Source organism: Zingiber officinale, chromosome 11B (assembly GCF_018446385.1).
Source record: "Zingiber officinale cultivar Zhangliang chromosome 11B, Zo_v1.1, whole genome shotgun sequence".
In the NCBI taxonomy this organism is placed as follows: domain Eukaryota; kingdom Viridiplantae; phylum Streptophyta; class Magnoliopsida; order Zingiberales; family Zingiberaceae; genus Zingiber; species Zingiber officinale.
This window is the reverse complement of record NC_056007.1, coordinates 51261998-51277809: the sequence shown is the minus strand read 5'-3', so window position 1 is coordinate 51277809 and position 15812 is coordinate 51261998. Positions and strand designations below refer to the sequence as shown.

General features: G+C 32.4%; 1 protein-coding gene across 3 annotated transcripts in view; it reads left to right on the top strand.

Moving 5' to 3' along the window:
- Window positions 1–13405, top strand: part of LOC122034244 (ABC transporter F family member 3-like) — a 41390-nt gene extending 27985 nt beyond the window's left edge. For 2 of the 3 annotated variants that reach the window (XM_042593402.1, XM_042593404.1), the window contains exons 14-18: window positions 446–532; window positions 11187–11274; window positions 12056–12141; window positions 12724–12786; window positions 13053–13405. In XM_042593402.1, coding sequence (XP_042449336.1) covers window positions 446–532; window positions 11187–11274; window positions 12056–12141; window positions 12724–12786; window positions 13053–13178 — 450 coding nt within the window. In that variant the 3' untranslated portion in view covers window positions 13179–13405. The remainder of the gene's footprint in view (window positions 1–445; window positions 533–11186; window positions 11275–12055; window positions 12142–12723; window positions 12787–13052) is intronic. The other variant, XM_042593403.1, reaches the window with a different exon arrangement.
- Window positions 13406–15812: the final 2407 nt, after the last annotated feature.

Genomic DNA, 15812 nt, shown 5'->3' with positions numbered 1-15812 from the left:
TGTTGGGTGCCTGTTTGCAGTGATATAGGTCCAGAATTATAGTTTTCCCTTCAGGTTATCAAAGGCTTTTTCTTCATTGTATGAAACTAAGGGTCTGGAGAAAAATGGGGATATATTTTGTTACATGAATTTCTTGCACATTTCCTTTTAAAAATGTGCACTTTCATTTCAACGAGAATAAAATTGGACAATTATCGTTTTCAATGCCCATAAGGATTTATTTTTTACCTTACTCTGTGAGGTTGATAGTTAACTTGCAGGAATAGAGGTTATGTAACCTATCATTGCATGAAAACAGTCCTTTTTAACTCTTTCGTTTACATTGGCCTACTTGATTTTGCACTTGCTTCTCCTCTAGTGTTTTTTTTGCTTTGAGCTGCTAAATATCTGTCTTGGGCAGATTATTAGATTTGAGTTGCTTTACATTGTTATTATGTCTCCACAGGTGCGCATGGCTGTATTTAGTCAACACCATGTAGATGGCCTTGACTTATCTTCAAACCCACTACTTTACATGATGAGATGCTATCCGGTAAGGTGGTTAGTTTATTTTACACCACTCAGTGCTTCATTTCTAAGATATCCACACATTGTGTCAATATCTTGTTTGCTTGACATTTAAAAGAAAAGAAGGGAAATTTTTGTGTTCCAGTGGGAGTTAATTTTGTGTTCTGGTAGGAATTTTTGTGTTCCAGTGGGAGTTAATTTTGGTTCCAGTATTCCAGTAGGAGTTAATTTTGTGTTCTAGTAGGAATTTTTGTGTTTGAGTAGGAGTTAATTTTATGTTCTAGTAGGAGTTGATGTTTTAGTTTGGTGTTTTATGTTTTAGAGCTGGTCCAGGCACTTTTGGAGGATGATTTTCTTTAGTCTGTTTCTCACCAGTGAGCCTCACCAATCAGGAAGCCTCAAGGATATTAGTCTTGGGTTTTTAAGCTTTATCCCAGCTATTTCAGGTCTTACAGAGGCTATGAGTAGCTTAGTTTGCCTTAGCCCGCACAAGTTTTACAAGCAAATTAACACCAAAACAATCTCTTCTTCCTTAGATAGTTATCTGTGGTAGACATGGATAAGGATTCTTGAAATAGAAAAAAAATAGAGCCTTCCTCAGGCCTAGAGAAGAGCTTTAAGTAGCCATAAACAGATATATTGACAAGAGAATAACTCACAAGCTTCTAATTTACAAAAACTTAAAAAGAAACTTGTAGAATGAAATTTTTGAAAGCAAACACTTACAAACAGGCTACTAGCTTGTTTACAGATATACAAACTTACAAGAGTTGGGAGAATTTTTGGATGTCTTGACACGCAGGTCTTATAGGGGTTTTATAGAGGAGAGGAGAAAAGGAGGAGGAGAAGGCCGTTATCTTCTTGAGAGCCTTTAGTGTCTTCCGAATCATCTTGCTAAGAACTAATCTTTACTGTTCATTAAGTGTGCTGAGTTGTCTTGATAAGAGAGAATTGCTGGCGCAGAGTCAAATCTCCATCATATTGATGAGATTTGCTTCTTCTATAGATCCCATAGAGGCGGGGATCATTGATGTGGGCTGCCCTTGTGAAAAGATTGAGTTGTCTTTGTGATACAAAGTTTTCTGTTTTTTTTTGGTAATAATGGCATAGTGTTGTGTGCTGAGTAGTATATTTTAAAGGAAAGAAACCCGTTCGCATTTTGGTATTAGAGCTGTTTTCAACATTGGGATACCTAGTATATGAGTACAACTTTAAATCTAGTAAGAAGGCTTGATTACTTAGATCTAGCTTTACAACCGAGAACGATCATCACTTTAGACCAATGTAAACATCATTGTTATATTCGAATTAAATCCCATACAATCTTTATTTCGAAAGCACACACTTAAATTCCCTCACAGGCTTACTACTCATAAGTCTAGGAATTTCTCATGCTCTTTTACATAGATTTGATACGATCTCTCACAACTTAGTCCAAAATAATCGGATTTTAGCTGAAGAAGTCTTAAGGAATTTTGATTATCTCAAAAATACCCAAGAATCCTTAAAAAGAACTTTACAGTTAGAAAATATTCCTACCAAAAAGGATATTTTGGCCTTACCGAAAACATAAAGTCCAAACACAGAGTCCAAAGCCTTATTATTACAATCTAAGGAATTGATTGTAAGCAATAAGACTCAACTTTAGAAAAAACTAGATGCTCTTCATAAAATACTTGAAGAAATCAAATATAATTGAACAAACTTAGATTTGAAAATACACACTACGAAAAGTATTAGACCATGCTAAACAATTCTCAGTAACCAAAGAAGGCAGATACTGTAATCTAGAGGTCAATGGGAAAAGTGACAAACTCTTGATCCAACAAAACAACACAATCCTAGCTTTATTAACTTCCCTTCATTACAGACTATCTTTGTTAGAGAACAAATTACTTGTTCTAGAAAAACAAACTATAACAGGAAACACTCAAACCACAACTTGGAAAGAAGCATTGGATAACCTGAACAAAGAATTAAGTAAACTATCTTTGGAAAACACTGTCAATAAAAAATTTCTTGAAAATTATAAGTTTTTAACTTACACCAAATCAAATGAGTTTAACAAGAACTGAACCTTTTACTGTTCCCTCACAAACGGTCAGACATATGGAATCCAATACTACTTCCTGGCTAGATAATATACTAGCAAGAAGAAATAGTTCCTCTAATATTGTTGTCCACATATTAGAAGAACTAATAGATGTGGAAAGAGACTCAACCATTTTCTCAAATGAACAACTAAACATCTCAATGCTAGGAGATTATACAACCAGGGAATACTTAACTTTTCAACAACGTATACAAACACTACAAACAAGAATCTCTTCATCTCCCGAGGGAGGGAAGTAAGATTAAACTTAATGACTAAAGAAGCAGCCATAACGTTATATAATCGTAGACACAACTATATACATTTGAGATTAATTGTATTTGGACTTAGAGGACTTACAATAGCTAAATAGGAGGAAAAGTATTATTGGTCTTATATGACTCCCGTCTTTCTGACAAAGAGAAAGCCATTATAGGATTAATAGAAGTAGACATGAACAACAACTTAGGTATAACTTATGTCCCAATTTTAATATTACTATAAGAGGCTTTCTCCTGGAAACAACCTCTTGCAAAAAGCAGGGTAAGGCTGCGTACAATGAATCCTTCCCCGGGATCCCGCATGACGAGAGCTTCGTGCACCGGGCTGCCCTTTTTTTATAAGAGGCTTTGTGAAACATCTTAAGATATATATCTAGGCCAAAGGATATGGACAATTTCAAGGAGACAATATTCAATTAGACATCATCTTCTTAGGAAAACCTATGAATCATATTCATAATCACTTTAAAGTCACAATCACATATGATTGAAGCACTCACCACTAAAGGAATTCACTTTCTCAAACCTACAGAATTCAATTCCGAAACCTTAGCAGGATTAGAATGGAACACAAGTCTAGACAATCCAGATACAACTTTAAAACCAACAACATCTATTATGTATAAGGATAGAAATGAAAAACTTTCTGTTAGATTTTCTGGTCATCAACTATCAACTTCTCACAATGATTCTCCGAATGATAAACCTATCGAAGAAAATTTCACTTTAATGTTTAGACAAAATAATGATCCTGTTAAAATTCTGAAACAACTTGGAAAAAGACATCTGGACTTAGTACAAAAACAGAAAATACATCAAGCTAGTAACATAATAGAAAATTATAACTTAATGAATATTTCCGAAAACATCAAGAGCTTTTTTGGTGACTTAGATGAATATATCTACATGCCTTCAGAGGTTGCTATACATTTGACCAACACAGACTTATAGAGGAATTGGAAACCTTTGATAAACAACATAAGCTAAAAGACAACTGTATATTATATTTTGATGAAGATTGAAATATAATAACCCAAAAACTTGATGATGACAACATTAGCTTGCCAACATCTGCTAAATATTTAATGAATTTTGGTGAATCATTATCCACTTCAAAACTAGCGTATGAGGGATTCCCGAAAGCACAATGGGAACCATAGATTATGGATAAGGACATCCTCCTGAACTAGGATAACTCCTTCAACTAACAATAATCCATTAGTACGGACTATTGAAAAAAAGACGACCACCAGAAGTCACCTTCTTTGGAAAAGATGTTGTACTTTTATACATCATAGAATGTGATCCTCAATTATATAATACTTAGAACAATGGATAGTTTAAAAGAGATTATCAAGCTAAGCATGAACTAGACATAGAAACAGGAGATGCTATGATAAAAGTAGGAGAAAACTATTTAGGAGATGCAACTAGAACAACTTGGGAAGACTTTAAGTTACATTTTTCAGACGAAGTAATACAGATTGCCACACAAGGTAATAATATATTTAATTTCTGTTATGTAATTCATAGACTACTTATAGCTAGAGATGCAAATACAGGATTAGATATCACAAAAATAAGCAATGCGAGACTTAGAACAACTTCTAGGAGACTTAAGCAATTTCAGGAAATTATAATACACCATTTTGTAATGATTTCCTAGCACTTAATAACAATTTCAGGAAATTATTGCAATCTTGCTTTAGGGGAACCCAAACTTAAACTAAAGAAAACTTATTATGTGTGGAAAAGCAAAGCAATGAACCCTTATTTAAACAAAGAAAAACATTTTAGAAAATTTAAATCTGAAAAGACTTATGCTAATACCATTACATGCTTTGCCTGTAATGAATTAGGACACCTTTCTCCTGCTTGTCCCAACTGCAAAAATCTTTACAATAGAGAAGCCTGACTAGTAGAATGTACCAATCTTCGCTTAATAACAATACAATCAGATGTCTTTGATACATCTTCTAGGTACTCTATTCCGTTAATAATATGGATGAATGCGCTTCCTCTTCAGATTACACACTAATCAACTCTTTGTTACAACCTCCTTATGGAAATGATGCCCCATATGAAATACCTCCTTTTTCTCAAGATAACGTTAGTGATTTTAAGGAGATTGTCAATCTCATAGACAACTTTAATTTCATGTATCATCAATTTGTTCCACAAAATTTAACAAACTTAAGATCGGAACAAAGGACTTGTATCCATGAGTGGATGCTCAAAGAAGGATCCTTTCTTTATTTGTAATTACTATCCATATGTGTTAAAATGAGCAAACTTGCAAATTATGTAAATAACAATGCTGTTACATCCGTCTAGAAACAATTTTCCAAATTACAATTCCGCCTGTTCACACTATTCATGGTAGTACACGAAATGTGCTTTTAGAAACCCGAGTCTTAGTCTTAGAGACAAGACTCAACTTACTTGAAACTGAACTAACATCCCTAAGGGAACAACAAGCTTCTACACTCCCACATGACAAAGGCAAAGACCTAATAATTTCAGAGGAGTCCGAAGACACAAATTTTGTGTTTATTAAACCCCTATCATTTGTAACACAAACTTCGGTGGACATCCGAGTTCAGTGTACCTTCAATATTCAAGAACATGAACTCACTCTTCATGCCTTTCTAGATAGTGGTGCTACCACTTCTACTATTGATGAATCCCTTTTACCATCTATTTTACCTGACACTTTGATCAAGCAAACAAATAAACCTTTTATTAGTACCCAATTTGATGACCAACAACTCTTGTCACAAATTTATGAAAAATGTCAAACTTCGCTTCTATACTAATTGCGGTACTTTTAGTCACCCTCTTCTTCTGAATCAATTATGGGTACACCCATTACATCATAAACAAATTTCTCTATCCTTGGTCTTAATTTTCTCCTTGCCCCTAATAGAGCTCTTTTACTCACTAAGGATTATGTCATATTCCTTTCTATGTCTGTCATTGCACCTATACTTTTTGAATATCCCTTTGAGATCCTCACTTGAAAGCGTGGTGATACCCCTGTCCATATTTCCCTATTGCAAATTCAACTTCTGCTTCTTGTTCTTGTAAACCAAACAAACCATGCCATCGAAAACTAATGTCACTTGGCATCTTAAGCCGAGACTTAGACCTAGAAGAAGATTTAGTCCTCCACATTCTATAACCAGATACTATCTTATATCCACAAGATTTTATTAGTCCAACATACTTGCTAACATTACTCAGAACACATGACACTTTAGACTCCTTAATTTCTAAATTAGAAAAGCTAGAAATTATAGGGGAAAATCCTACAAAATATTAGGAAAGAGATAAGGTATACTGCAAACTAAATATTATTAATCCCGATCTCACCATAAAGACTCAAGACTTAAAATACACTAACTGGGAAAGAGAAGAATGCAAAACACATGTCTTAACTACTTGCTCTTAAAGCTATCCAACGTTCTGAGTCAAGACATAGAAGTCCAACATTTATTGTAAATAAAGGTGCAGAGCAGAAAAAAGGTTAGTCATGAATGATGTTTAATTATAAACGTCTCAATGACAATTTTCATGAAGATGATTATAAAATATCAAACAAAGATCAACTCCTGAATAAAATTCAATACTCTAAGGGTACGTTTGGTTCAAGTTTTCATGTATAACCTTAGTTATGTGATTACCAAGTAATCACATAACCAAGATTATGGGGAATAAAGCATAACCAAATGTTGTTTAGTTCAACCTAGGTAATGTAACAAAAACTTGTTTGTTTGAAGGTTTTAATGAATAACCTAATTTAATATTTTACTATATTACCCTTAGTTACAACACCAACCATATATATCTTTTAAACTCTACGTTTTTTTATTTTTTATTTTTCACATTTTTCTTTACTTTTATGTTTTTTATTTTATTTTTTTATTTCTTTTCATTTTTTTATTTTTTTCATTTTTTTAAAATTTTTAAAGTTTTTAAATTTTTTTATTTTTTTATTTTTTATGTTGTTTAATTTTTTAATGTTTTTTTTCTATTTTTTATTTTTTATATATTTTTTAATTTTTTTAATGTTTTTTATTATTTTTTACGTTTTTTTTTAATTTTTTGTTTTTTCCATTTTGTAATTATTTTTAATTTTTAAATTATTTTTAATTTTTTAATGTTTTTTTTAATCTTTTTCCCTTTTTAAAATTTTTTTTATGTTTTTCTATTTTTTTATTTTTTAAAAGTTTTTTATTTTATTTTATATATTTTTTATTTTTTTCTTTACATTTTTCTCTTTTTCGAGAGTATTTTGGGTAAAAAATTTTTGTTAACTCCGGAATCAAGAAAAACCTCAATTTTTCGAGGTTTTCCAATTCCGGGTCGCATGCCCCTTTTGTTGATGTGTCGGGCATGGAACATTACTCGGGAAGCATGGATTACCTAAACCAAATAAAGTTTTCATTGATAACCTTGGATGGATAATCAAGGTTATCAAAGATAACCCACAACCAAACGCACCCTAAGTGGTATTTAAAATTTGATATGAAATATGATTTTTGGCAAGTCAAATGCCAATGGACGATGTTCTCTTGTCCAGAAGGACATTTTGAATGATTAGTCATGCCATTTCTACTTAAAGTTGCCCCTCAAATCTTCTAAAGAAAAATGAATGATATTTTTAGAGGCATTTCTTCCTTGTGTAGATATAGATAATGTACTTGGTTTTTAACTTATTTTAGAAACACGGGTTAATAGTTTCATGAAAGAAAATGAAAATAGCTACAACTTTCTTGGTAGTCAAATTGGACAAGGAAAAATAACCCTTCAAACTCATATAACAAGCAAAATTGTAGACTTTCTAGATAAAATGGAAGAGATAAAGAGTCTTAGATCTTTTCTTGGACTTTTAAATTATGCAAGACTATATTTAAAAGACATAGGGAAAATTAGTGGTCCTTTGTACAACAAAACTTCACAAACTGGACAAAAATATTTTAATCAGTAGGATATCAATCTGGTTAATCAAATAAAAGCTATGGTGAAACAACTCGCTGTGCTTACTCTACTCTTAGAAATTGATTGTTGTGGAACTGGATGGGGTGGAGCTTTATTTAGAAAAATATATAAATATAACCCAAAAGCTTCTGAATCTTTGTGTAGATGCTCATAAGGAAAGTACAAAGAAAAATGACATCTTACTTCACTTGACTACAAAATTTTAACAGTCATCTATTGTTTAGAAGCTTTCATGTTCTACATATGTAGCAAGACTGAAATCACAATTAGGATTGATTGTGAAGTAATAGTTCGCTATAATCAGAAAACAAAGGGAACTAGAAAAGGATTAGGTTTATAGACACCATCATTAATAGAGGATTAAAATAAATTGGGAACACATAAAAGGAACTAATAATTCCCTAGCTGATACTTTACCAGACTTCTTCAATAATTCTCCTCTTGTCTACAGAATTTATGGAGAAACAAAAGAAGGTTAGAACTTATGGATACAAGACTATGAAGTTTTGGAACCAAGAACTTCAGCAGTACTCGAGAAGAGAAGATACTTTCCAATTTGAACTTAGATCAAAACTTGATCTAGTGCAACAAGAACATCCCTACTTCACTAGGAATAGCAAATCACAAAATTGCTATTGTAAATGCTCTCTCTAATTACTTTGTTACAACTATACAAAAACCTATAGGGAAAAAAATTCTCCTATTATGCTATCTTTTCAGGCATGCATGCTGGACTTTACTCAACATGGGACGAGATAAAAATGGTTCTACCAGAAGACAATAAACCCTCTTACAAGGGTTTCTATTATGTGGATGAAGCCTATGATTTACTTCGGGCCAAACTAGGCCCAATTTTCTTTATCAGTTCTTCACTTAGAACAGATGGAACAGTCACAAGTCCTACTTAAATGCCACTCTTAATACTGAGAATACTTTACAGACTCAGTAACTGACTTACTCTCTGTTCCAATAAAACAAACGCCTATGGATTACCGATCACTTGAAATTTTAACCGCCAAGGCTGAGAAAGCTACTTCAAGGAATATTTTCTAGAAATAATAATATACCAGAAGATATATTAACTTGTATTAGAATTCTTGCCGATACTTCTGCTTTAAAACAATTCATAGAACTTGGAGAAGCCCTGAATGGGTTCCACCAAAATCCAACCAGTGGTATCTCTATTATATACAGAGAAGGATATAATTATAAATGGAAATGTCAAAATTTGTACCCCCAATGTACAAATCAAGACACTTTGGCATTAGGATGCAGATGTCAGTCACTTTACTCTTTTAGAAGAGCTAATATTCATTGTGAAGCTTTTGAACACAAAAAACTACAGGGGAAGATTAATCACACCCTTCACCCTAATGGACTTTGGTCTTCTCAATCAGCTATGGGTCCATGATTTGGATGCCCTACAAAACTTCCCTTGCAAACTTGGCACAATACTTCAGCATATACTTGAAGAAAATGAAAATTTTGTTTTATGTTTCTTTGACAACTCTGCTCCAGAATAGCTTAATCTTAAAATTGAGCCCGCCAGACATCTTGTCAAACTAGACATACAAGGTGTCAATGTTCAACTAGTTACTTTTGAAGATTATACTTCCAATCCGGATAAAGAATGGACTTCTAATAAATCTCTTGAAGAACAATTAAAACACTGGAGGTTTTCTATACAAGGATGTTCTTAGTTATGGGACCCCTATCAAGATCTGGAAGAATATACACTGGCTAGAGAAATTTTTATTAAAAAATTTACGGGCCAAAAGACATGTGAATGAGTTTCTTTCCTTTTAAATATACTAAGCACATAACATTATGCCATTATTACCAAAAGAAAAGCAAAACTTGGTATGACAAAAACAACTCAACCCCTTCACAAGGGCAATCCACCTCAACGATCCCTGCCTTTATGTGATTTGTAGAAGAAAATCTCATCAATATGATGGAGATTTGACTCTATGCCAATAGACAACTGTACCAGTAAATATTCTCTCTTATCAAGACAACTTAGCGTACTCAATGAACAGTACAGATTCGTTCTTAGCAAGATGACTCAGAAAGACACTAAAGGCTCTTAAGAAGATAACGACCTCTCCCCTCCTTTTTCCTCTCCTCTATAAAACCCCTCTAAGACTTGCGTGTCAAGGCATCCAAAAATTCTCCTAACTCTTGTAAGTCTGTTAGTCTATAAGCAAGCTAGTAGCCTGTTTGTAAGTGTTTACTTTCAGTAATTTCTTTCCTATTTCATAGTTCACTTTGTAACTTTCATCTTTCATCTACCCAACGTGATATTTGGTGTTTAAACACAGTTAATCTGGGTTCAATTAAATTGGACATGAGTCCACTTAACGAATGAACGTTGGAATTTCTAGTTGGCATTTTAATATAGATGGTAAATTGGGATTGAAAGCATTGATTGGGTTAAATACGGTTTCCCATTTTTCTCAATTTCTTAGACATGTAAGGCTTTCTACAAAAACTTAATATATACATTATATCACAATTCAACCAAGTATAACCATATGTTCTTTTCCAAAATAAAATTGTGTATAAATGTACAATAAGAGAAAATCTGAGGGAATAATTAAGATCAATGGATAAAAAACTAATATCAGTGTTGCAGATATCTCTGATTTATCATTTACCAAGTCGATAAGATATCATTATTAGGACAAATAATAGAGGAATGAAATGGATATGAACTTTTGGAGTCTTGTTTGATGTCATGATAGGCTAAAATGAAAATTTTAGCACATTATCTACAATCCGTTGTAATTCATAGATCAAGACTGTTGGGTAGTTATGAAAAAATATAAAATGTTGTTGAAATGAAAATGTTAAGATAGATATATGTGGGTTACAAGAAAAGATAAAAATAAAGATTATTATTCATATTTGAATAGTTAGACTCTAATAGATCATAAAATGAGAGGAGATATGTTAAGCTAATTAAAAAATGTAAGGGGTGGAGTGCGATCTAAAAAAAAAATAATGTAATAAAAGTATTTTGCAAGATGTTACAATTACTACCAATGTAGTGTTGCATAAAGCTCATTGGATGAATAAGATTATCCTAAATAGTTGGGGTCAAAGCTTGATAATGATGGTTATTAAATATTATATGAATTGGGCTTTTACCTTTCTTCTGAGTGCTGGTTTAAAATGTGGCTTTAAATATCAATTTCTGGTTGGTTTCTAGATTCCTCATCGTCATGAAAAATGGGCAAACAGATCATTGATGCAGTTCAGTTTGCATAATCTTGTAGCTGAATGACATTTTTCATGCATTGCAGGGCGTACCTGAACAGAAACTGAGGGCCCATTTGGGTTCCTTTGGAGTTACAGGCAACCTAGCTCTTCAGCCAATGTATACATTGTCAGGTAATTATCAATTTGGTTCACCTATTAATTAAAGAGGAAGAATAGTAGTTTATGGTGGTGTAAAGCATGATAATGCAATACCCCAATGCTCAGAGATTATTATGTTATATTGGGCCAAATTTTGTGTGGTGCCATTTATTTTCAAAATCCTGAAAGGGATGTCCATATTTTGATTACTATCAAAGTGGTACCTTATCACTTTTAATATGCCCATTATATCTCTATTTATATTGATTTCTTGGAAAATGAATAATTTCATTGAAATTGTTCACCTTTGTCAGCTTGATGCAAAAATGAGCCTATTTTCACTTTCCAATATTCACAGGTGTAGTTAAATATGATTTTGCTGCAAATTAGAAAAAGCGAATAATTTTATTCAAGCTATTTAATTTTGTTAGGTTAAGAATTTCAAATATCAATTTTCAGATTTTGTAGAAGTTTTAGAATTATATGAGAAATTTTAATGTTTTTTTTTTGCTTCAAATTAGCAAAAAGGTATGGTTCAGTAATACTGTTCATGTTTCAATAACTCAATAATAAAAAGGGGTATGATGGGCATATTTGAGCGTGATAGGGCTTCCCTTCGATCCTAGTCAAAATAGGTTGTCGCTTTGATAATTTAGAAAACATGGCGTGCCATTCTGATTATCGCCTATTATTGTTTGAGCACTTTTCATGTGTCTTTTATAACTAAATCTTGGTACTGAGAAGTCTACTTATATTCTCATGAATTCATCATCATTATCTTAGTTTTAAGCTTCACTTCTGCTTTTTGTTTCAGGCGGTCAAAAGAGCAGGGTAGCATTTGCAAAGATCACTTTCAAAAAACCACACATCATTCTCCTTGATGAACCATCAAACCATCTAGTAAGTAAATCAAAGTCAACCATGCAATTTTCCTTGTTACGCATTTAGTTCAAAGCAAGTCCAATTATGACAACCATGGAATGCTTAGAAAACCAGATTTATTTAGTTCTTATGTCTTATAAACTAGATGAGTTTTTTGTTAAATTTACTTTTCTTAATTTCTGAACTCTGAACATTCTGAGCGAACAAAATTTCATTTATTAATTTGAAACAAAGACCAACATCTCTATCTACATCACTTTTCAATATGTTTTTTTTGCTGATTTTGTTGCATTGGGCCTAAAACATGCTGGCCCGTTGGAAATTCTTTCATGTTGTGGCTGATGGAACTAAATTACTTTTAAAAGATCCTTGTAGTACTTTAAAATAAATCCTGTCTAGAGGAGGTGCTCATTTATTTAGTGTTGGGCCATTTATTTAGTAAACCCTTTGTATATTTTTATGCGGGCAAGGATTAAAAAAAAATAGTGGGACACAAGTTTGATTGATCTTTATAACTTTGACGCAAGATTTTAGTCCTAGATGTATTTTCTATCATTGAATTGCACTTGGCTGAGAGATCTATTCATTTCATTATTGCAGGATTTAGATGCTGTTGAGGCACTCATTCAGGGTCTTGTGATCTTTCAAGGAGGGGTTTTAATGGTATAATATCTCACCTTAATCCTTTAGATTTGATTTCTTTTAGGCTGGTTTACTTGGGTTGAAACACTGGAGTGAAAGGGTCACCCAGTTGCACATGGAGCTGAATTGCTCGTGCATTTATTTCTGTCACTCCCTCATTTTCCTCCCAAGTCTGCCAATTTTACTCGCGTGTTTATTTCTGTCACTTCCCCCCTTATCTTTCCTCCCAAGTAAGCCTAGTCTTAGCCTCTACGCAGCAGCTTATTTCTGACATTTGTTCGATTCAGGTGAGCCACGACGAACATTTAATAGCCGGAAGTGTAGGTGAGCTGTGGGCGGTCTCAGAGAGCAGAGTGGCACCATTTTCAGGGACTTTCCAGGATTACAAAAAGAAGCTGAAGGCTTCTGGATGAGAGTTGTTATCGGTATCCGCTGTTAATGCCCTTGACTCCAGTCAATTTTATTGCTCCTTTTTGTTGTTTGTATCAACTCAAAAGAAATTTAATGTTTAAATTCTATAGAAGGTTTAGTAGAGATGCTAAATAAACTAGTTCAAATATTCTTCTATTGGAAATAGACTCGATTCATGTTAATTATATTCTTTAAAAATAATCAATTGTAGTTCCAGTTGATGTTTAAATGATCTAGGAAACTGTTAATTATATTAATGATATATCCTGGCAAACTATTATAGTGCCAAGTCACGAGGAAAAAAAGATTGACTGTTTTATGGTCAGAATTATGCCTGTTAAATTTATGTAGCCGAGTGGAATTATTTGTTGGATTAATAGAAGATGCCATTTATTTCAAGCGGTTCAGGATTGTTGGTTCTATGATAAGATATAATTAGGTAAATTATAAGGGTATTTTATTTGTGTAGCGATCCTTTGTATGAGGATATTTGATTTCCAACAAAACATTTTATATCGGTTACAAATTATCCTAAAATATATTAGAGTGTATACAACACAGAAAAGGTTACATCTAAAAAATTTTAAAAAATGACATGGACCTACAATGAGGGTTGTGATTCGTAGTATAATAATTCTCTCTATATATATAGAGTATACTGTTGTCCTATGGACCATTCGTTATGAAACGATAGCTTGGTCGAGATGTTTGGAATTGATTTAGGTGTCTCAATTATTTTTTTACTTTTTGTTATTTTTTAGTCTAGGCGTTTGGAATTTTAAAATATATATTTTTTAAAATTTTAAATTTTAAACCCCTAATTTTAGAACTGCAGAGGCTTGGATCAATTTTTTTAAAATTTAATATCATTTTTTTAGTTTTAATATTTTTCTTAAATTTAATTGGGTTGATTAAAAAAATAAAAAAAAAATAAAAAAACTGCAGAGGCTTGGATCAATTTCAGACTCTAAGTCAGGTTTGGACGAATCTACAGCGTATATATATATATACACTAATGTGAACTGCAACATTAGTAAATTATAATTATTCAAAAATTCTTAACAGTCATGATGCAACGGACGAGAGTAAGGGTAGAAATTTTTTGATTAAATTGAAATAATTGATGAACTAATTTAATTTGAATTTAATTTAAAATTTAGTTCAGTTAATTTGAAAATTTATTTTTTATTTTATTGTTTTTGATTATTTCAGTTTAATTAATTTAATCTGGATTTTAAAATTTAAAATTTATTTAAATTGATTAAACCAAATCAGTTTAATGTATTAGTCGGTCGTTGCGAAGTTGTGAACTGTTAGGATGATAAATTAGATAGTAAATTTGGTAGTCTAATAAGACAGTTGACTGTTTAGATATTGAAGGAGCAGCCAATTACGGATAATTCAGTTAATTTAATTCGTTATCGAATTAATTAATTTTATAGCGGTTGATTTTAATAATTAATTTTAAATCGGTATTTATTGGATTTTAATGATAGATTTTGATGGTTTAGTTTGTCCAAAAAAAATCTTTATTTAGTTTGGTCTAACTGAATGTTCAGTTCTATTAGGGTCTCGAATCAAACTCACTATGTTAAGATGACCGGGCCGAACAACATGTTGAGCCATGCATTTGATTCGATTTCGTCAAAATGTACCTAGTTTATTTGCTCGCACGAGCTCATGCTATTCGTGTATAGGCACTGGCAGTTTCTCCGCACGATCAGTAACCATTTGTTTATCGGACGGACGAGGAAAAACAAATTACACGAGTGAATTAAAAGGACATTTGTGGATTAATTTTTTGATCGGTAAAATGAGTTTTCTTTACTTCTGGGCTAAATCCAAGGAGTCAACAATCAAACGATGAGGTCGCGGGCTAGCAACAACTTGTTGCAGAGTCTATTCGTGCTGAAAGCACCGTAATAAACTCTAAGATTTTGATATATAATTAAGATTAAAATTAGATTTAGTATGATTTAATAAATTTGTGTCACGAGTGTAGAGGAGATTACTTGACAGATAGTAAAATACTGATTGAGAATCAGATATTGGCTAAGTTTTAGTGGAGTTAGGTAAATGAAGTCTTGACTGGACATTAGACAAAAGTGAAATCCTGATTGGGAACTAATCATGTAAATCTTAATTGGGAAATAGGTGGACCAAGTTCAAGTGAAGTTAGTTGGAAGTTAAATTTTAGTAACTCATACTAGTTGGCAAAATGCGATTATGCCTCCGTTAATTTGTCCTAGAGTCAATACCGAGTAGGTAAATTATGGATAACTACTAGCCCTGTTATTAGCCCTTTATGTTAGGGGTCGATTTTCAAGAATTGATGATTTCAATTTTCATGCGCTTAACGTTTGTGTACTTATAATTTTTTTTTTCTTTCATATCAGTAAGATCAACTTTAGGAGGTAGCAGATATATCCTTTTAGAAATGAGAGATTTTTAATAAGAATCAATTTTTTTAATTATTATGTGTTATTTTTGCTCAAGTCTTGCAATGCTAACTAAATCTTGTTCTGCCTCATCAAAACGTTTCATTAAAGTCTCCAAACGGAGGTAGACTCCCCGGTGGTGGGATATGCATCGAACTATTATTGAACATTTCAAAAAAAGACCAAATCTGCTTTAGG